Consider the following 22109-nt stretch of genomic DNA (forward strand, 5'->3'; position numbering starts at 1 on the left):
GATCTCATCCAGCCATGCAAGATGAAGAAACCCCATGAGATCCTGGGGAGACCCAGCTTAGTCAGTAGAGCATGAGACTCTTAATCTCAAGGGTGTGGGTTCGAGCCCCATGTTGGGCAAAAGATTCCTGCATTGCAGGGGGTTGGACTAAACGACTCTTGTGGTCTCTTCCAACTCTATGATTCTTTTATTATTAGCTCTTTTGGCCATGACAGTAACCATGCTGCCCTGCAGCCAGCCTGTGCCTCAAATTCCTTCACGGGGCTGTGAGAATGAGTATATACCTCCTAATTCCTAATAGCCACCTTTTAGGTGCCTCTCCAGAACAGCTTAATCATGGTCTTAGGTGATACACCTATAACAAAGAAGCAATGTATTTTCAACATACAGTATAATGACTTCTGCCAGAAGCTTGAATATCGCTGAAGTTGGAACAAAGCAGTTCAAAATAACTCAAGGCAATTTATAGCTTTCACATGCAACCCTAGGCAACATTATTTCCTCAGTTAAATGTTCATTGCTAAGAAACCTGCACATTTTTCCTACCACATTATCCTTTGCGCACATCCTTTTAAAACAAACTTAAAAAAAAATATAAAACCAGGTATTATTTGCCTAGGCAGATGTGCCTTCAAAATGCCCCCTTTACCCATTTCTATCTTTCTATTTTGAATCGTCCTACTTTTTAAACCTGGCATTCAGAACTGAAGCAATGAATGGGTCTAACAATGAAAGCAGCCCAATTCTGCCGACGTGGTTCTAGAATAGTTCTTTTTCAGCCATTTTCCCAACAGCAGATCTGTGTCACAAGCAACTATAATCAGCACCATTATCTGACAATGGGCTTCAGATGTATGTCAGTGATAAGAAGCACTTTATTTTCAAGGCTGCAAACTAATACATGCCAAATTATATCCTAACAACTAATATGAGAAGGAAAAGTGAGACTGCAAAGGCTACCCCCTATAAAATATGCTGACCTATAAAATTTAAATATACGGTAGTTTGGCTGCTATATAGCTTCAAGCTGTTAACTTCATAATGTTGTGAAATTTCTTTAAAATAGTAGTATACTTGAATATACTGGTGGATAATTGTTAATAGATTATGCAGTGTACTCACCTACTAGAAGAAGATGCTATAGGCTGCAAAGGAAAAAGAGAAAGAGAGAATTAAAAATGTTTATATAAATATATATACATATTGTTGCTCTAAACTGATGACACATTTCTATATTTATATGCAAGCTTTTGTCTCCAGTGCAATCACATAGAATATATATCCAATATTCTTTTGTTGTTTGTGTAGCAAGACACCTCATTGTGGAATTTGAACCACAAGGCAAGTACTGAAAAACAGAACTTGCATATATTGAAAGACCTGCAACTCAAACTGGCAAAAGCCTTGCACAGGAAGGAATGAACACATGGCTGGAGGAAGGAAATTTGGGTCATGTAAGCCCTATGCAAGAGTTTCATGCAATGTTAATTTTAAACAACTACTTTAAACAAATAAGCCTGCTTCCTCTACCCCTAAAGTTAGAGATCGGTTCAAAATAACTCAAGGATGCTAATCACGTGGAAAGGGAAAGAGGGAGCAGAGCAATCGTGTGTCCCCAGTGGCATGCGGTGAATTTTTTCGTGGGGGAACCGTTAGGGCCAAAGGCGTCAGCTTGCAAGGGCAATGGAGTGGGCCTGACGTTTCCCATGTCACACATGTGAGCATCGTGCCTCCTTCCCTAAGCTTGGCAGAAGCTTCCTGGGCTTTGGGAAGCAGGTGCCAGCCCTCTGACAGGACTCAGGAGCCCTCTTGCCTCCTTCCCAAAGGTGGCGGAAGGGCTCTTGGACCCATCGGAGTATCGCACCTCCCCCCCTCTGCTGGGCAAAAGCTTTCCAGGCTTTGGGAAGGAGGCACCAGGGGAACATATAGGAGACTAGCCTAGTCCACTGACCACACACCACTGCACATCCCCCTAAACTGCATTCCTGGTAGCCGTCCATAAGTTGAAGGGCAACCATCTGTAGTGGGGAGTCTGCTCTACCTATGTGGACCCCTGGATGTTTTAGAACCACTCTGCCACACATTCATAATATCATTTGTTCAGGAACCTAGGGTATGTGGACCACGGACATACAATTTGTATTCTGGAAATAGATCACTGGTATGTTCTAGTGCAAACTGTTAGGATATTTCCGTTCCACCTTAAAAGGGAGCAGGCTTTTGTAAGCAACAGAGTCTGCGCATGTCCTGATTCACAGGATGTTTATGTTCTGCTTGTTGTTTCCTTTCGTTTTTCAGTCGGCTCAGACACGCTGACAGAATGGACGTGTTTTCTTTTGTTCTGTTAAACGCTAAATAAAGTCTGTAAATTATGCTCTTCTGCTCTTCTGTGATGCAAGCTTTCGGCTGCGTTTCTGCTGATAAAGAGGGTGCACCAGCCTAGGAATGATGCCAGGAATTTCCAAAGGCTTTGTGCCCCTAACTGTTGGATCTGCGTGAGTACGGGAGGCCGATGGACGTCCAGAACTCCAGCTTGGGGGCTCATGATGGACACTATCTCCCTGGCAGTTTCCCAACAACAAGGTTTCGGGCCCAGATTCACGGCACCTACAGGAGAGTAAAGCTGCAACAGACTGCGTTTGAGAGGTATGAAGGTGGGAAAAGCGAAAGAAAGAAGGGACGTTTTTCTTTGATCTCCGGCAAGGCAGATTAATTGGCCTGGGAGCCGAGCCAGAAAGGCTTCGTGATTAATAGCTGCCAAGATAAGGAGTCTTTCAAGTTAAAATAGAAGACTCACGGCTACTGCCAAAAGCTGAAATGGAGTTTTTCCAAGCTTCTGGAGATGCTCAGTCCCTTAAGTTGGATGGGCAGAATTATGAACCCTGGGCAAAATGGTGTGAGAGTTTACTGCGTCAGTTTGGGGTCTGGCATGTTGTTTCTGAACCCCCCCCCCAGTTCCTCTGACAGAGAGATGGAAAGGTCAGAATTCGAGAGCGATTGACATAATAGTCCTATCCGTATCTCTTGAGGAGATTAAGACGCTGGCTGGCAACACCACTGCACGTGCAATGTGGTCTGCTTTAAAAAAAGCTCACAAGCCAATAATCCCAGCCCAGAGTTTGACTGCATCGGAGGTCCTAGCTGTTTCCCAGAATGCGAATGAATGCAGGGATGCTGAGGGCACCAGTTGCAAGCTGCAGGGGGAGCTGACCGTCACGTCGTCCCAGGCAGCATTCCAGCCTCCAGGGGGAGCCAAGGAGTCGGCAGCTGAGAGCTCTGGTTCTCGTGAGAACCAAGGCCATCGCCTTTGCAGAAGCCGGAAAGGCAAAGGTAAACAGAGCCACAGGCAGACACCTGCAGATGGCCAGGAGCAGAGGGAGGGTGAAGAGCCCGCGCAAGGGGAAAACAAAGCATTGTTTGCTGGCACGGCTTCACCAAAGGCTAAAGGCACGTCTGCAGATGGCAAGAAGCAGGGGGGCAAGCTGCAAAAGCCCACGCCAGTGGAAAGCAAGATTTTGCTTGCTGGCACAGCTTCACCAAAGGCTAAAGGCACGTCTGCTGGCCAGGAGCAGCAGGGGGGCAAGCTGCAAAAGCCCAAACCGCTGGAAAACAAGGGTTTGCTTGCTGTAAGGACTGCTCCACCTGCCAAAGGCAGGTTTATTGTGGACTCAGGTGCCAGCCGCCACGTTTCCAAGGACAGGCATCTCTTTATCTCCTTCAAGCCTCAGGAAGGTGAGATCCACCTGGCTGATGGAAGGACGTTGCAAATTGCAGGAGAAGGGACTGTGAAACTTGCAAGTTTGCACACAACCATCAGTGGTGTACTATATGTTCCAGGCGCTGCAAGCAACTTGTTGAGTGTCCCACAGCTTACTGGGCGTGGTTTTCAGATTTCCTTCAAGAGGAGCGTCTGTGTCATCAGTAAAGGCAAAGAGGACTATTTGCATGCAAAGTTTATGGATGGTTTGTTCCATATAACTTATGATGACACTGTTGCTGTATCTAATGCTGATTCTTGTTGTGTTGCACAAACTAACAAAGTTCTTCATGCAGGTTGCATTCATGATGCACATCGAAGATTTTGTCACCTCTCTTGGAAGGCACTGGCCAAGATGCCAGAGGTGGTTGAAGGTTTGAACATCAAACCCTGTAAATTTCACATGAAATGTGTATCTTGTGCAGAGAACAAGGTGAAGGTTGCTCCAAAAGGCAAGGAGTCTAGCAGGCAGGCTTCCAAACCCTACCAGCTAGTGCATGCGGACCTGGTTGGTCCACTAGCGCCCTCTTTAGGAGGAGCAAGGTACTTCATGATTCTGATTGATTCTTTTTCCAGGTACATTCATGTGTATTTGCTCGAACAGAAATCGCAAGCGTTTCCGAAGTTTAAGGAATTCTGTGCTTGGTTGGAGAATGTGCACAGTAAACGTATTTCTTGTTTGTTTACTGATCGGGGCGGGGAGTTTACTTCTCAGCAGTTTGAAGCTTTCCTGACTGAGAAGGGAATCCAGCATGACATGTCAACGCCCAGATCGCCATGGATGAATGGGCTTGCGGAGAGAGCAAATCAAACATTGCTGCAAGGAATCAAAACCTTGTTGCATGATGCCAATCTCCCTGATAAGTTTTGGGGGGAGGCTTTGGGGAATTTTGTTTATTCCTTTAATCGCAGATTGTCATCACCCATTGGTTGTACCCCCTATGAGAAGATGTTTGGCAAGAAACCCAACACCAAACACATGAGAATCTTTGGTTCGGACATGTGGGTACGCACACAACAAACCAACAAGCTTGGGAAGCGTGGGGCACATGGTTTGTTTATGGGGTACGAAAAAGGTGCATACAGGGTATGGATGACTGACTCTAAATCCATTAAGTTCACAAGGAGTGTTGAGTACAATCCTAAGTGGGGGGAAAATGTGGGAATTTTCCAGAGTTACCCAGAGGAGGATGAAGGTGATGTCAAGCAAGCAGCTGATGCTGCTGATGATGATGAGGATGAGGATGAGGATGATGATGATGATCAGAGTTCGGATTCCAGTTCAGTGGGCGGCGCTGCTGCTGGTGTCAGTGACAGTGATGACACAGCAGACTACCAGAGCGCAAAGGCCTCAGTCAGACCATCTGATGCGTCTGACAATGAACTGGAAGAACCACTGTTCACCATTGGTCACTTTTCTCCTAAGAAAGAGGAGATGAGTCCAGAAGACTTGCGTCTAGTACGCAGATCTGAAAGGGCGACCAAAGGCAGACCTCCAAAGAGGTATGCTGATGAGTTTGCTAAGACAGCAACTGCTGTTCTTAGTAGCTCAGAGAAGGTGTGGGAACCTTCAAGCTTCAAAGAGGTTCAGGAGTTGACCTCTAAAGATGCTGAGCCTTGGCTTAATGCCATGAAGGCTGAAGTTGATTCCTTGAACAGGAACCAAACTTGGGAACTGGTACCGGTAGTCCCAGGAATGAGACTGGTTGGCAGCAAATGGGTCTTCAAGGCCAAAACAGACCAGAATGGCAAGGTAGTCAGACACAAAGCCAGATTAGTTGCCAGAGGTTTTTCACAGGTACCAGGACAGGATTACCACGAGACCTACTCACCCACAGTCAAATATGAGAGCATTCGGCTGATGCTCAAGGTCGCTGCGGAGGAGAAACTGCATGTTTCCCACCACGACATTAATACAGCTTTTTTGTACGGGATTTTGAATGAACAGCTGTTCATGCTTCCACCTGATGGGATGGAGATACAGAAGGGTATGGTCTGTAAACTGCGGAAATCCTTATATGGTCTTAAGCAGAGTGCCAGGTGTTGGAACACAAAACTCACTGAGACATTGCTTTCTCTAGGTTTTCACCAGGGCAAAGCTGATCCATGTGTGTTTGTCAAGGAGGAGGGGCAAAACAAACTGTATTGTTTATGTTTTGTTGATGATCTTCTGATGTTTTGGAAGAATCAGGCTTTTTATCAAAGCACCCTAGCTCAACTGAAGGAGCACTTTGACATGAAGGATCTTGGTGAGGTATCCAACTATCTTTCTCTGCAGGTGGAGAAGGACCAAGCAGGTAATTTTCTGGTACACCAAACACAGAAAATTGCTGATGTATTAACCAGGTTGAATTTGGTTGATGCAAACCCAGCAGACACACCGATGGTGACAGGTTACCAGGTAGACAGTACTGCTGAAGCGTTTTCTGACACAACGCTGTACAGGTGCATTCTAGGCAAGTTGAACTTCATTGCCAGATGTTCAAGACCTGACATAGCTGTAAGCTGTAATCTGCTTAGCAGACATGCCAACAATCCTACGGTTCAGGATTGGAAAGCTCTGAAGCGCATAGCCCGCTATTTGAAAGGGACTATGCACTACAGGCTGAGGTTCACCAGTCAGAAGACTGGAGGTCTTGAAATCTTTGCAGATGCAAGTTTTGGAAGTGACACCACGGATGGTACAAGCACTTCTGGAGTATGCTACATGTACAACCACTGCCTGTTTGACTGGTTGTGCAAGAAGCAGACAACAGTGAGCCTAAGTTCCTGTGAAGCAGAACTCAATGCTCTGTCATTTTCACTCATGGATTGTGAATGGTTGATGCAACTGTTTAAGGACATCAGGGTGTCTGTGAAATGTCCTGTACAAGTGTATCAAGACAATAGATCGTGTTTGGCTTTGCTGAACTCCGAGAGTTGCAAGCAGAGAACCAAGTACTTGCAGATTAAGCTACATCGTGCAAGAGAGTGTATTCAGAAAGGACTGATTCGGGTGTCCTACATGCCAGGAAATGAAATTCCTGCTGATCTGTTGTCTAAGGTTGTTAACAAAGAACAACTTAAGGTTTATGTACAAAGGTTGCAATTGGGTGAACCACAGGTACAACAGGTTACACGGAAAGGGGGAGGATGTTAGGATATTTCCGTTCCACCTTAAAAGGGAGCAGGCTTTTGTAAGCAACAGAGTCTGCGCATGTCCTGATTCACAGGATGTTTATGTTCTGCTTGTTGTTTCCTTTCGTTTTTCAGTCGGCTCAGACACGCTGACAGAATGGACGTGTTTTCTTTTGTTCTGTTAAACGCTAAATAAAGTCTGTAAATTATGCTCTTCTGCTCTTCTGTGATGCAAGCTTTCGGCTGCGTTTCTGCTGATAAAGAGGGTGCACCAGCCTAGGAATGATGCCAGGAATTTCCAAAGGCTTTGTGCCCCTAACTGTTGGATCTGCGTGAGTACGGGAGGCCGATGGACGTCCAGAACTCCAGCTTGGGGGCTCATGATGGACACTATCTCCCTGGCAGTTTCCCAACAAAACAACACCTAAACCACATCCAAGTTGAATTCCAGGTTAATGGACAGAATGACTTAAGCTCCTAAGCAATTCTGTTTTTTTCCAGTTGATGGCACTCATGACAAACCTGCTTTGAAACTGAGATGTATATCATGAGCATGCAGTTTAGCACAGGAAATTTGATAGCACCACCCTTTGCATGGTTACTCAGAAGGAAGCCCTATTGTGGTCACTGGGACTTACTTCTTGTAAGTGCACATAAGATTTCAGCCTCAGGGTGTCTCCATATAAAAGTAGCCATATAAACACATAAAATGCTCAACATGTGTTCACAATAATTTATGACATGTTTAAAAAATGACATGCCACTGGTTGCTTCTCTGTGAGATTATATTTGCTGAATTCTCTCTTTCTCTCTCTCTCTCTCTCTCTCTCTCTCTCTCTCTCTCACACACACACACACACACACACGTGTTTACAAAAATAATTATGGGGTGGAGCATGGTCTATGACTTGGAACTACATATTGTTGACTATTTTGATTCATTAGATTTGTTTTCAGTTTGTCCACTGAACAACAGTACTGTGGGACTCTAAACTAAAGACTCCTAATTCTGAAATTCACACCTCTTACACAGACTCCACCTTGCTACAGTGAATGTCAGACATAAGGTCGGACACCAGTCAGGCTTTTTTGTTGTTTGTCCACAACATAAAGGAAAATATAACACAAAGTAGTTAACTCTTTAAGCCAGGGGTCAGCAAACTAAGGCCCGGGGGCTGGATCCGGCCCAATTGCCTACTGGATTCGGCCCGCGGATGGTCCAGGAATCGTCGTGTGGATTGGTGTGGGGATTCTGGTCAATCGGGCTGTGCCATTTCCTGCCCCCCTCCCTCACACACATCGCGGCAGCGCCTCCTCCCTCCCTCCTACGGGCTTCTCCCCGCAATGCCTAGAGGTGGAAGGGGGCTGGGCTTTGTTGCACCGCGGTTGGCTGAAAGCCATTTTAAGCAGCCCCTCACCGGTGCCAGCCCTTTCATGCCGCTCATCGTCCCTCCGCCGCTGCCAGCCCCTTCCGCTCGCAAGGCACAGGTAAGCACCTGCCGGGGCTCGTCCGGTACTGTGGAGAAGGGAGGGGAGACTCGTGGGGAGGATTTTTGTTTTCAAAATATAGTCCGGCCCCCCCACAAGGTCTGAGGGACTGCGGAAAAAGTTTGCTGAACCCTGCTTTAAGCAAACACTGGAGGCCTTGGCGAAAATGGTCAATAACTTCTTTTTATCAAAGTCTTAACTTGTGTCTTGCATATCCATAGGAAAAAAGCACTCCCATGGCCAACCCTGCAGATACTCATGCACACACTTGTTCACTGCATGTTTCTGCCAACTGAAGTCTGTGGTGATGAGGTCCTGGGGATTTATTTCCCTACTTCTACTTTTCACAGACCCTCTTCCATGTCCTCGCTGTACCAGTTGAAACACCAGCCTTTTGCAACACAGATGAAACAAATTATTATTTTACGCTCACCATCTTACTTTCGTTTGGATTTTAATTAATTATATTATTTTCAAATCAGTTTCAATCTGAGAAACCCTGACTTGGTGGGTGGAATCAGTTCTCTACCACCTCTTATGGAATTATCCTTCCTCCCAACCAGAATATGATGAAGATGCAATTGTTGTTGTTTTAATTCTTTTTTTTAAAAAAGCAAATAGTGTTAATTCTTCTTTTCAGCCAGCCTATGCAGAAAATAGAATGAGAAATTAGGTCACAATGCACTGCAGAGATACTAACATAGTTGTTTCATAATCTGTGCAATCTACTTATTCTGTCCTGAATTCTACAGAGAATTCATCCATCTTTGAGGAAGATGTTGTACTGCATAGCATCTGAATCAATCCTTTCAGTTTATTATACCGCACATCAAAAGCCATAGAACTAAAATTCATTTAACAGTCATTCTGCATTATGAAGATTAACAAGCCGCAAATAGTTCCACTAGAAAACTGAATTCAATAAAACTAATTAGTTTTTCCCTTACAGTAGGTAATGAGGACAGCTGTGTTAGAGTGTATTTTGCTAACTCCCAACACTCCCTCCTCCCTTTTCCAAATCCCTCAGTCACTGACCTTCAATTTGGAGGTGCAAACTGCCAACATAAACAATTACAGAGGCAATTTTGCAGACAATTATGTAGGCCCAAAGCATTTAGGTGCAATCACACAACTGCAGCTGATTGAAATGCAAGATGAAGATACTTTGAATTTTCCATAAAATTTATAGTTAAATATTTAAAGTGAAAAGGATATGCTGCTTTTTTGAACTGCCATTTCTAAAACATTGTATGATGATCACAGATGATCATCATACAATGTTTTGTACATTATCTTCTGCAGTCTCATATTCTAAAATCTAGAAGCATGTTTGTGTGCTCTCTCTCACATACACACTAGCCATAAAGAAATGGAGGAAGCTATTACTGAATTTCCTGGTTCCTAACAGATGTTTCCTGGAAAGAGGATGTGGACCGAGTCATTATGACATGGAAAGTAGCTATACAGACAAAGTGATGACATTTAACCTAGTGGTCAAGTGACTCTGCAATGTACTGTACACACAATGTCCCACACTTTTGTTCAAAAACTTAAGTGTTAAATAATATCATCATCCTACACAGTACCCCTCACTTTTCTGCAGGGTGCACAACTTTCATAATTATAAACATAACCACTTTGTAAAAAATGATAGCCCCCGCCTCCCGGAGACCACCAAAAGTGCTTAACTATAGCAATGCTCCATTTGATAGATAAATCACTTGAATAGCTGTTGCTTCGTGACAGGGAAAATGTGTAATATCTCCATGCCAGCACCACACACACTAAGCAGCTGATAGCACAGAAAGCCAGTGCGAATTTTAGTTGGCACACAAAAATTAAGTGTTTTTAAACACAGTACCTGCCACTTGCAATGCTGCCAGAAATAAATTATTATTATTATTATTATTATTATTATTATTATTATTATTATTATTATTTGTTTGTTTATACCCCACCCATCTGGCTGGGTTTCCCTTTTGAGCAGCATTTGTAGGGGCAAGCGCAGCACTGAAATCAGCTCATGTTCTTGTTAGAAATGTGAAAACATACTTTTATTTCAGCAAGAGATGTGGTAATGAGTCTTTGAGTAAAGAAAAACAGCATACAGTATTTTATTGAAAGATAGGAAGTTTTAATGGCAAAACAATATCAAAATTAGCAGAATTGACAGTTTCTATAGGTGCATTCAGTTGATACCTGTCACGGACTGGTTGGGCACAGGGGAACCAGCAAGGGAAGAGTCTGGGAAGTGGTGGTGTGTCAACAATGAGAGGGAAAAGAGGGAGGAAACCAGGACGAGGAGAGGTCAGAAGATGAAGTCTTTCCAGCTTAAAGTTAAGACACTATTATAACAGCAGGAGGGCCACACACAATAAAGAGTCATGCTTTCAAAAGCCATGTGATGATCAGTGAATTCCATTGATCAATTGTTATTATGGAAATAAGGGGTCAATTGTATATAAAACATGGATGCATGCCCACAGAGAAACACTATTATCGAGATAGGAGTCTGTGGTAGCTACTCCTACTCCTTGTGGATGGTTTGGCTCTAGAAAAAAGTTGATGCCATCCGTCAGTAAAAGTCAATACAGCACAACAAGCCCAAGGCTTATAATTCCCAAAGAGAGATAGAACATCAAAGCACAGGCTTTTCTGATAAAACAAAAACTTGTTCTTTTTCTTATAAGTTAACTTCTATCCAAACTTTGGCTGCACTTTGATTAAAATTTGGAAGGGCTGCCTGCGAGCAAACAAAAAGCACTCCCTATTTGTTTCTGGAAAACTGGAAGAAAAATGGGAACATCCCAGCACCACATTTTCCCAGTTTCCTCCCTGGCCTTCACATCTCTACCACTGCACCAAAACCCAACATACCTACTTTTGACTGAACAAGCACATTAAAAGCCTTTCAGGTTTTGTGAAAAGACTGCTTACCAACATTAATGCATTATATGCTGAAGAGGTGAAAGGGGAAATGAATCAGGAACAAACTAGCAATTATCAGCTGTGAAGGATGACAGCTATAAACTTAGTAAGCATAACACTGCTAACTGCACACTTTCTAAGTGTTCTGGCAAAAAAGAAGAAGATATATAATAATATAGCATAGCAAAGCAAGAAAAACACAGGATAGCGTAACCCAAATTGTAGCTTGAAAACATGATACCCATGAATTATTCCACATTACTAAAACAATAATAAAATGCCCATCAGTCATGTTGCTGTGATTCCCAGGAATATTGTAATATCAATTTTAAAAATGAAAAACACATTTATCATCACTTTCTGCTGTGAAAATTTAATCTAAAAGTATATGTCATTCTTGGAAGACGGAATTATTCCAGCCACAATGAATTAAGTAAATATCTGACATATTATGTTTTGTTTTAGGAAAATCAGCTTAGGACAAAGTTCAAATAATGAAACATTTTCAATTAAATTGTTTTCTATAAAGTGTTCACATGCATTGATTTTTATATAATATATACCGTATTATTTATACTATATATTTATATGTTTTATGTTGTTCATGATGTCTCTTAAAGACTTAAACAGTTGATCTATGTGTGTTTGTATATAAGCAAGTTCCACTGAGTTCAAATAGGGCTTACTTCCAAGAAGGTACAGATTGGATTGCAGTTTAAGTTTGCTTTGGAACTAGCACAAAGCAGCAGCAGCAATCTGAACTGTAAGGATAAACACATCTGGCATAGCTTGTGACCAAAGTAGATGCTGTCATTTTTTTTGGCATCTGTGCTGTAATGGTACACGCTGAAAACCACGCAGATGCAGAGCCTTTCAAAACAGAAAGATAGTGTGGTTCTCATTTGCAGATAAACAGGCTAGAAGAATGACACATCTTCCTAGGATTCCAAACAAATAAGTGAATCAAGGAAATTTCTAGTTCATTTCTCAACCAAAAGAATGATTTTAAATGAATATTTCATGTCTGTTTCATGAAAGTTTTACTCCTACTTCTGAGAATTAAGGGTTGGATCCAAACTTACTTAGCATAGGCACATTGAGATAAGTGGTACTTAAGTTTGTTTCAAGCCCTTTCATAGGACTTGAAGGTAGCCAAGTTTAAAAAAAGAAAAAATGTAAACTCAGCCTTTTATTCAGGATATCAACCATGTATGATGTTTAATTAAATCATTAAATGCAGAGCAGAGCAATTTACGATTAAGGTGTACAACATAAGTGTTGCAATATCGCAATATATTGATCTCCATGGGCCAAACACATTTTGTTGTGTAAAATAATTGTAAATGCATTGCATTAAGCAAGAGATTCAGAGGTTTAGAACCATACCTTCAATGGCAAATTGATTGCAACTGCCTGAAGGAGCATCTCCACCCCCATCGTTCAGCCCGGACACTGAGGTCCAGCACCAAGGGCCTTCTGTCAGTTCCCTCACTGCGACAAGTGAGGTTACAGGGAACCAGGCAAAGGGCCTTCTCAGTGGCTGCAACCACCCTGTGGAACTCCCTCCCATCAGATGTCCAGGAACTATCTGACTTTTAGAAGACATCTGAAGGCTGCCCTGTTTAGGGAAGTTTTTACTGTTTGATGTTTTATTCTATTTAATATTCTGTTGGCAGACGCCCAGAGTGGCTGGGGAAACCCAGCCAGATGGGTGGGATATAAAATAATAATAATAATATAACAACAACAACAACAACAAAACAAAAACAACAGAGAAGAGAGGCAGGACCAGGAAGGAAGCAGATGCTTTAACTTGACATGTGGAAGTATGAAACAGGCAATGAACGGCAAAGAGAAGAGAGTGGTGTCTACTTTTTAAGTACAGTTTAAAAAGTGTTATTAATGTACTGGCAAGTTTGGAAGGAACATATCCCAGATGCTTGCAATGTGCAATTGCCTGTGGTCTGTTTTGACTCAACTTCGTAGCAGATCTTTTGGGTTTTGATTACTTTGGGTTCCCTACTGCTGCCAGCCTGGCCAATTAAGCAGCTGAGCCCAAAGTACTGAAAAATAAAACTCACATTTCTGTCAGGAGTAGAAATGGTGTCAGGGTTTCCAGTGCTTGAACCAGAATTTCAGTATCTGGGGTTATAACCTAGCCTGCAGTTTCTCTCACAGTGAACCTGGCCCCAAGGTGAACGGGTCAAACTTTAGGAATACTGCTCTTCCAGGGATGTGGGAGCCATGAAGTCATGGCAAAGGCTTGTAGCGCCACCTGGTGCCTCGCTGACCTCGGTGACCTGCATGTCCGTGCCTTGCAGTGTATTAAGTGCATAACCTTATATGGAGTTATGTTCCCCCTCTGGGCAGTAATTACCTTATATGGCGATGGGTGGGTAAAAGGGCATGACCGGATGAGGTAACGTGAGACATTGGCAAACGGCCATGCGAGAGGGGAGAACAAAGGAGAATAAAATCGGAGGAGAGTGGTCGAAGGAGCTGCTCATACCTTCCTGAAAATATTGCTGGCTCTCTGTGTCTTTTTTCAAATGCTATACAGCGCCATTTGTGACGGCTGGCTTCCGTCACAGGGAATTATTGAGAAGCAGTGAAACTATACAGGTTAGCTGAGTTGGTCACAGCATGGTGCTGATAATGCCAAGGTTGTAGGTTCGAATTCCGCATGGGACAGCTTCATATTCCAACATTGCAAGGAGTTGGATTAGATTATCCTCAGGGTCCCTTCCGATTCTATGAATCACAGCATGGTGGGCAAGCAGGAACAACATAAGGCCTTTTAAACCAGGCCACACATGCAGAAGTTGTTTCAAGCCCCTCTGATAAATCAAAGAGAAAACATGATCAGGAAGGTAGATCCCTGGGCATCTTGCAAAGCCTTTTTTAAAAACTAGATGCTCTGGAACTGGAGAAAGGGAAGAACTAAGAAACATTACTACACCCTGCCTGGCTCAAAGCAACAATAGCCGAGCCTGTACCAACTAAAGACAACCCAAAAAGTGCATTGTGTTCTGCTAGAGCAAGAACCGCAAAGCAGGCGGAAGCACAGTGGCACCTCGGTCATGGCAGCAATAATCAACTAATACACAGATATCATCGGTTCAGTCTGTTCTGATGGCTTTGAGCAACCAAGCATCCATGGTAACAGAGTCATGGAGCATTATCCCTTATGGCTCTGGAGTAGGTCTAGAGAAGCAGGGGAGATTGAAACAGTACCCCCCTTACATCTATTGAATCTATTCCCTTCTACACTTTGTCGAAAGGAAACTCACCACTAGAGTAGAAATCATATGTTGAACAGATGGAAAGTTCTTTGAGCAGGCTGAAAGCAATGAGTAAGGTTACCGTAACTTCTGTCATAGAGCTTCAGTATGCTGACGACAACGTAGTATGTGCACACTCAGAAGATTACCTCCAAACCATCCTAAATATCTTTGCAGAAGCTTACAAAAAGCTTGGCCTGTTGCTCAACACCCAAAAAACCAAAGTGCTGCGCCAACAAGCACAAAACAACCCCTCGGTAGCACCACAAATCCAACTCAATGGTAAAATGTTGGAAAGTGTGGATCACTTTTCCTACCTGGGCAGTTATCTTTCCACAAGGGCCAACATCGATGCCGAAATCCAGCATCGCCTGAGTTCTGCGAGTGCAGTTTTCTCCTGATTGAAGTGCAGAGTGTTTGAGGACTGGGACATTCACAGGGAAACCAAAATGCTTGTTTAAAAAGCTATTATACTACCAACCTTACTATATGCTTATAAAACATGGACAACTTATAAACGCCATCTCTAACTTCTCAAAAGATTCCATCAACGGTGACTCCAAAAAAATTTACACATCACTTGGGAAGGCAGGCGAACTAATGACAGTGTACTGGAAGAAGCAAAGATCACCAGTCTCGAAGCAATGATTCTTCAACATCAATTTTGTTGGACTGGTCATGTTGTGCGGACACCTAATTATTGTCTTCCAAAGCAACTACTCTATTCCGAACTTAAAAATGGAAAGTGTAATGCTGGTGGTCAACAAAAGAGGTTTAAAGACTCTCTCAAGGCAAATCTTTAAAAATGTAGTATAAACACAGACAACTGGGAAACACTGGCCTGCAAGTGCTCCAATTGGAGAACAGCCTTTACCAAAGGTGTCATGGGCTTTGAAGACACTCGAACGCAGAACAAAAGGGAGAAACATGCTGAAAGGGAAGGCATGCTTGGCAAACCCTCATCGTGATCAACTCCTGCCCGGAAACCTATGTCCCCACTAAAAATTATTTTAATATGCAAGTGCTGGTTACAGATCTACTTTGTTGCATTTACATGTACATTTTGTTTCACTTTTTTATTTTAAAAAGTATATCTACAAAGCACCCATCAAAAATTTATAATGTTGTACAATAGTAAACTTCCATCATTCAATGACTTTATAAATGAAACATATGGACCTCTCTCAATATACAAGCGCCTTTGAAAATCAGTACAAGTTTCAAAGACCAAATAAGACCACTTCCATGTCAACAGCTGAAATATAACCATCTATTCTCCCCCCCCCCCCACAGACTGTCTTCTGAGAAAGTTCTGTGAACTCAACATGAATACTTCCTCCACACAAAATAACACAGCTGTATTCATTTATAAAACAAAAACAGCACTGTAGGAAAATATGCTGCTCTCTATTCTGGCGTGTTATCAGTCCAACAAAGGGGTAAATGTTAAAAATGGAAGGCATGCCGTTTAGGGTATCCATAAAGGTCAAACACTTACTGAATTATTCTCTAACACATATGTGATATTCTAAACCTTACCATGGTGTTTCAACTCTCACTGCAAATTAACAATGCCCATGGCAGCAAGATAACAGGACCCTGACTTAGCCTAGGCCCCAAAGTGGGAACCCGCTAAACAGCCAAGGTAAACTTCAACCAGATTATCAAACAAGCATAAGAATCCCAAGTCAATGAAAATGTAATCAGCGATACTTTTTCTCTCTTGTAAAGAGGTGGCTTTTAGGTCCCCTTGTGGTAGTTATCTGTGTATAGCCCTGTTTGGAATTAGTTTAGGATAAGTTCGCTTCCTACACAGAGGTGAAATGTGCATAAGGAATATAGGGAGTAGGTGCAAGTATACCTCTCTCCTTAATGCCTTATTTCAGTCAGCGTCTCAGAACTATTAAGAGGGAAAAGCCTGCCACACAATTACTGGAACTCAGGCTTTGGCCTGGAGCATTAGGAAATCAAGCCACGTTTCTGAGCCATGTTCATCTCTTGAATATCATTCAGCCTAGAAGTCTTTTCTTTCAAGCCATCTGAGCATGCCTTTTCAACAGAATGAGGAAAGGAGCCACCAGAAAGCAAGTCCAAGTAGTGGCTACAGTGGCATGTAGGAGCTGTGTTGGCCCAGAATCAGCTCAGCATCCTGCTTCATTGAAGACTCTGTTAACCATAGGAGCCAATTCCTACGAGCCCCCACAATAAAATATTTGAGGGGGCTGGGTGCCCACAAAGTTTGTGGGCATTCCCATTCAAATGGTGTGTGCGCACACTGTGTCATGTGATTGATTATGCAGGGCAGGGCTTGCCTGGGCTCCCACAATATTTTATTCAAGTTGGTACCCCTGCTGTTAACATGAGTGTGCACATGAGAGGAGAATTAACAATTCCACTCATGCCAGGGCCTCTAAAACTGCTATTTATTCTACAATACAGAAAAGCCCCTCAAACCTGCATACACCACTATGACAACCAGTTTAAAGTGGCCATAAAAATAAAAAGATTTGGAGGAATGTGACCTTGCAATTACACCAGCTAACCTTAGGTCTCATTGTGTCCTTTATTCCACTGCATGTACAACTGAGCTATAAAAATGCAGAAGCAGTGCTTCTACCACAATTAAATTAGTATCTTAAAAGGCTTTGCAATATTGCTTGGTTTCAAAGCTGAATAATACTTATGGGACTTATGTCTTACAGCTCTCTGTTGCAAGAATGCTTCGTTCTTAAAAGTTAGCAACCCGTAAGACATTTAAGGGTTAAGACGTTAATATCAACACCCATGACTAAAATCTTTTTTTCAGTCTTGGGTCTTTGTATTTACAGTTCAACTAATGGAATGTTATAGAATGATTTCATACATCAGACTTGCAGGTTTAACAAGATTTAAAATAGTGAGAGATAGAAAGATGGAAAGGAGTGGTAAATTGAAAGGATTGAAGTGACAGGTGGCAAATCACCAGGGGAATTTTAAACTGAAGGACTGTCTTCCAAATGCCCTTGGTATCAATGTGTGAAATTAGTTAAGATACCTTCTGAAAATTAATTATCTAACACTTGAACTAATTATGCATCTATAGATAATTGCAGGGTCATTAGAAACATAAACCTTAGGAAGATGTTACCTCATAATAGAGATCTCATTCATGCTAAGGAAGCTTAATTTCATCAGAATTTAAATTACAACCACTTTTACCTAGGATTTACAACTCAACCTGATATATTTTCAAATAAATTAATGTCTCTTCTTCTAGCCCTCCATTTGGGTTGCTTGCTTAACTGAAATACTAAGTTTCTTTCTGCAATTGCTCCAAGTCAACAAGTGTGATGCAGCAGCAAAAATAAAATAAAATGCTAATGCTATTCTAGGCTGCATTAACAGAAGTACTGTGTTCTGATCAAGGGAAGGCTCTATTCTGCCTTGGTCAGACCACATCTGGAGTACTGTATCCAGTTCTGGGCATCACAATTTAAGGAGGATGTTGATAAGCTGGGAAGTGTAAAAGGTGGGTGACCAAGATGATAAAGGGTCTGGAAACCAAGGCTTATGGGGAATGGTTGAGGTAATTGGGTATGTTTAGCCTGGAAAAGAGGAGACTGAGAGGAGATATGATAGCCATCTTCAAATATCTAAAGGGTGTGGTGGAGTCTCCTTCTTTGGAGGTCTTCAAGCAGAGGCTTGACAACCATATGTCAGGAGTGCTCTGATGGTGTTTCCTGCTTGGCAGGGGGTTGGACTCGATGGCCCTTGTGGTCTCTTCCAACTCTATGATTCTATTATTCTATATGGAAGATGGAGCAAATGTGCTTTCTCCTGCTCTGGAGACTAGGACCCAAATAAATGGCTTCATAAAGTAGATTCCAAATAAACATCAGGATTAACTTTCTGACAGTAAGAGCTGTTTAACGGTGGAACAGACTCCAACTAGAGGTGGTGGACTCACCTTCCTTGGAGATTTTCAAGCAGAGGTTGGATGGCCATCTGTCAAGTATGACAAAATGAGTCTTTATCAAAGAAAAGAAATGGAAGGGATAATTTTTATGTATATATAATATTGCTCAGTAGTTATAAAACCAACTCTTCACTGCATGGATAATAACTGTAATGATTTTACTCATTTACAAGCAATGTATCATATTTCCCTGTCTGACTGAAGTTCTGCCTCCAATATTTCCATGACAACTCATTCCAACTTAAGCCATTTCATTTTCTTTACAGCATGCATTCAACTGGATAGTGCTGATGCTGTTTTGCTTTCTCATTTAATTACTGAAGTCAACTTATGAGCCGGCGGTGGGGGAGGGAGTCCACTAGCACATGCAGCTGGCATTACCCTATTTCATCATCCCATATATTTAATGCAAAACTGGAATGAGATCTGTGCTTAGTGATGTTTTCCAGAGCTATGTCAGGTTTTGCTTTCTAGGACACATTTATGCAATAGCATGAAATGGTGTCTCTATGTTCTGTCATTAGGGTTGGACTGTCGATTGTGTTAGAACCTAGCACTAGGATACATAAGCTGTAGTGCTGCCTGTGCCAACATGGTGTCTTCCAGATGTGCTGGTAGGAGAGGATGGGAGTTGTAGCTCAAAGCATTTGGAAGGTACCATGTTCACGAAGGTTGCTGTAGAGCAACACAGCGAGCCAGAATACAACGGAATAAGAGCCTTAACTATAGTGGAGGCGAAATGGGCCACTCAACAAGGTTTTTAAAATGTTATTTCTAAAATAATTTACACTCACCCTTTTTAGCCCAGGCAAGGGCTCCCTAAGGTGGCTTACGATTAAAATGCAGTAAAATCTGAGAGCAGAGAGCAAAAACATAGCAATATTAAACAAAGGATCCAGCTCATTAAAACAAAAACAGAATGTTCAGGGGGAAACAACCAAAAGCCTGACAAAACATTGTGTGTGTGTGTGACATGTCATGCAAAATAATAATAAGGGGGGGGGGCAACTGAACCATTCTGAGGAGGCAGTTTCTGATTCTACAAGTGGACTTCATCCCAAGTAGGGTGCTCATAAACCCAGATTAACTTTCCTACGGAGCAACACCATCACTGTCTTATCTTGTTGAACCCCAGGTTGTTATCCACATCTGCTGCTGCAACTAGAACATTCTTCAGGTGTTTCTTGATACAATTTTGCTTCACGTACAAGCTTGTTTACTCAAAGTATTGACACACAGAAACACTAGATTTGATTCAGTTTCTTGTCACTCCCTCTGCCACCTCAAAAAGGAGAAGTTATTGCCAAGCACACTTAGAATCATAGAATCATAGAATCATAGAGTTGGAAGAGACCACAAGGGCCATCGAGTCCAACCCCCTGCCAAGCAGGAAACACCATCAGAGCACTCCTGACATATGGTTGTCAAGCCTCTGCTTAAAGACCTCCAAAGAAGGAGACTCCACCACACTTAAGAGCCATTGTTTCAGGAATTTGCAACAGAACCAAATAAATAAGTACAACCACCCCAATAACAATGTAACAGTGGAAGACAAGAGCTCTGATTTCATTGTACCAGCAACCCATTTTAGGTGTGGCCAATATTTACGCAATTGAGCACAAATGCACAGCGCTGAACCCGGAAGTGCCCCAGAAATGTAATAAAAGACACCACTTATTCTGAGTAGACACAGATAGGATTACACCATACCATTAAAGCACTGCAAAACCCTATACAACGGGGAATAGGATTATGGTGTAGATATGAGGACGAGCATAAAACTCAATATACGACTGAAGATTAATATAAAAGCTGGGGACTCAATGAGTCCTCAAGTCCATAGAAACAAACATAAGCAAGGTTTTCCCCCCCCAGGAAAAAGTATTCAGGATTCCAGGTACAGAAAACGCTCTGAATATCCCAGCACTTGTTTATACAATTTTATGCAAACCTAAAATTTTCTGGATAAACGTAAGCAATATTATGTGGGAAACATCTGGCAAATCATATTTAAATAGGAGACATTGCTAATTACTTTTGCAATGCTACCTGCTTAAAATCAAACCAAGGTTTGTTATTTATGAAACATCTGTTAATATCTTTTCATGCATCTTCATGCTTGACCATTCTTGTCAAATATGGCTGGGTTTAAAAAAAAAAAAAACCAATAGAGTGTACACAGGAAGCATGAACTACCTCTGTTTGCCTTTAGGGCGGAAAAAATTCTCACCTTATTTACTTTATTCACGCCCCAAATACAGTTTGTTATTACTGCTAGAGCATGTCAGCCAACCTCCACACCAGTAGAGCTGGCTATGCGCCAAATGCAAAAGCCGATTAACTTACTTCAATACTAGAAATCTCAAAAGCAAAAGTACAAGGATAGTCAAGGTAAGGTGCAGCTGAAGTTAAGGGCTAAAAATATCATGGGCTGCAGAATTTGCAAAAGCCAGCAGCAACACCTTGTTACTAAGGAGCTGTACTAAACTATATTGAGCACTTTCAGCAAGAACAAGGAAAAGGAAAAAACTAATTGCAGCAAATGCAATCAAATAATACTGGCTTTCTTAATACCAGTAGTATTTTTGGAGGTACTGGACTGGGTGGATAGATAAACCATATGTTTTCTGTAGTCATAAAGTCATAGAATTGTTGAGTTGGAAGGGACCACGAGGGTCATCTAGTCCAACCCCCTGCAATGCAGGAATCTTTCGCTCAACATGAGGCTTGAATCCATGGCCCTGCTGAGATTAAGAGTCTCATGCTTTACCAACTGAGCTGGTAAATGTAAGCTTCCCCAGTGGGAGGAACAGATCTCTGCCACAGATGTCCATTTTGTATTGTTTTTAAACTCATCTTTTGTTTTCTGAGCAGCTTTTCTTATGCTGCTTTTCTTATATTTTGCCCACTGCACAGGGACATATGCAGAAGGCTGATAATAGCAATAGGCAACTACATTTACTTGCCATGCGACCTACCTCTGACAATCTCCTGGTTTGTGTGTGGAAGCTATGGAAAAGCAATAGAATATTTTCATTTTTACCCCACCCTTTCTCCAAAGAACACTGTGACCTTACGACAATCCTTAAAAATGGAAAGTTAGGCTGAAAGACAGCAATGTCATAGCTGAGCAGGAGCTGAACCTTGTTTCCTACATCTAAGTTCAACATTCTAGTTACTTCACCATAGAGGGACCCACATGCCTATAGAAATACAGTAGTATTGCAATGTTTAGATTATTATTATTATTATTAATAATAATATATAATAGATTAAATCAGTCTAAAATCAGCAAATAAACCAGCAAGCACAAAAACAATATAATTTTTGTTTAACTGATAAGAACAGATGCTACACTTGATCTTAGACAAAAGGCCATGAAGCAAACAGTATAATATTTTATAGTGAAAAATTGGATTCTCTGCTTCAGTATTTTATCATGTACAGTGGTACCTTGGGTTACAGACACTTCAGGTTACAGACACTTCAGGTTACAGACTCCGCTAACCCAGAAATAGTACCTCGGGTTAAGAACTTTGCTTCAGGATAAGAACAGAAATCGTGCTCCGGCGGCACGGCAGCA

The 22109-nt window shown here is 42.1% G+C and overlaps 1 protein-coding gene across 8 annotated transcripts in view; it reads right to left on the reverse strand.

Moving 5' to 3' along the window:
• The window catches only part of PTPRE (protein tyrosine phosphatase receptor type E), a 159933-nt gene that overhangs the window by 86753 nt on the left and 51071 nt on the right, over positions 1-22109 (reverse strand). For 7 of the 8 annotated variants that reach the window (XM_083506159.1, XM_083506157.1, XM_083506152.1 and 4 more), the window contains exon 2: positions 1123-1145. In XM_083506159.1, coding sequence (XP_083362285.1) covers positions 1123-1145 — 23 coding nt within the window. Of the gene's footprint in view, positions 1-1122; positions 1146-7512; positions 7563-22109 lie in introns of those variants that run through there. The other variant, XM_083506162.1, reaches the window with a different exon arrangement.

This window comes from Podarcis liolepis, assembly GCF_965112155.1.
Source record: "Podarcis liolepis genome assembly, chromosome: 5".
In the NCBI taxonomy this organism is placed as follows: Eukaryota; Metazoa; Chordata; class Lepidosauria; order Squamata; family Lacertidae; genus Podarcis; species Podarcis liolepis.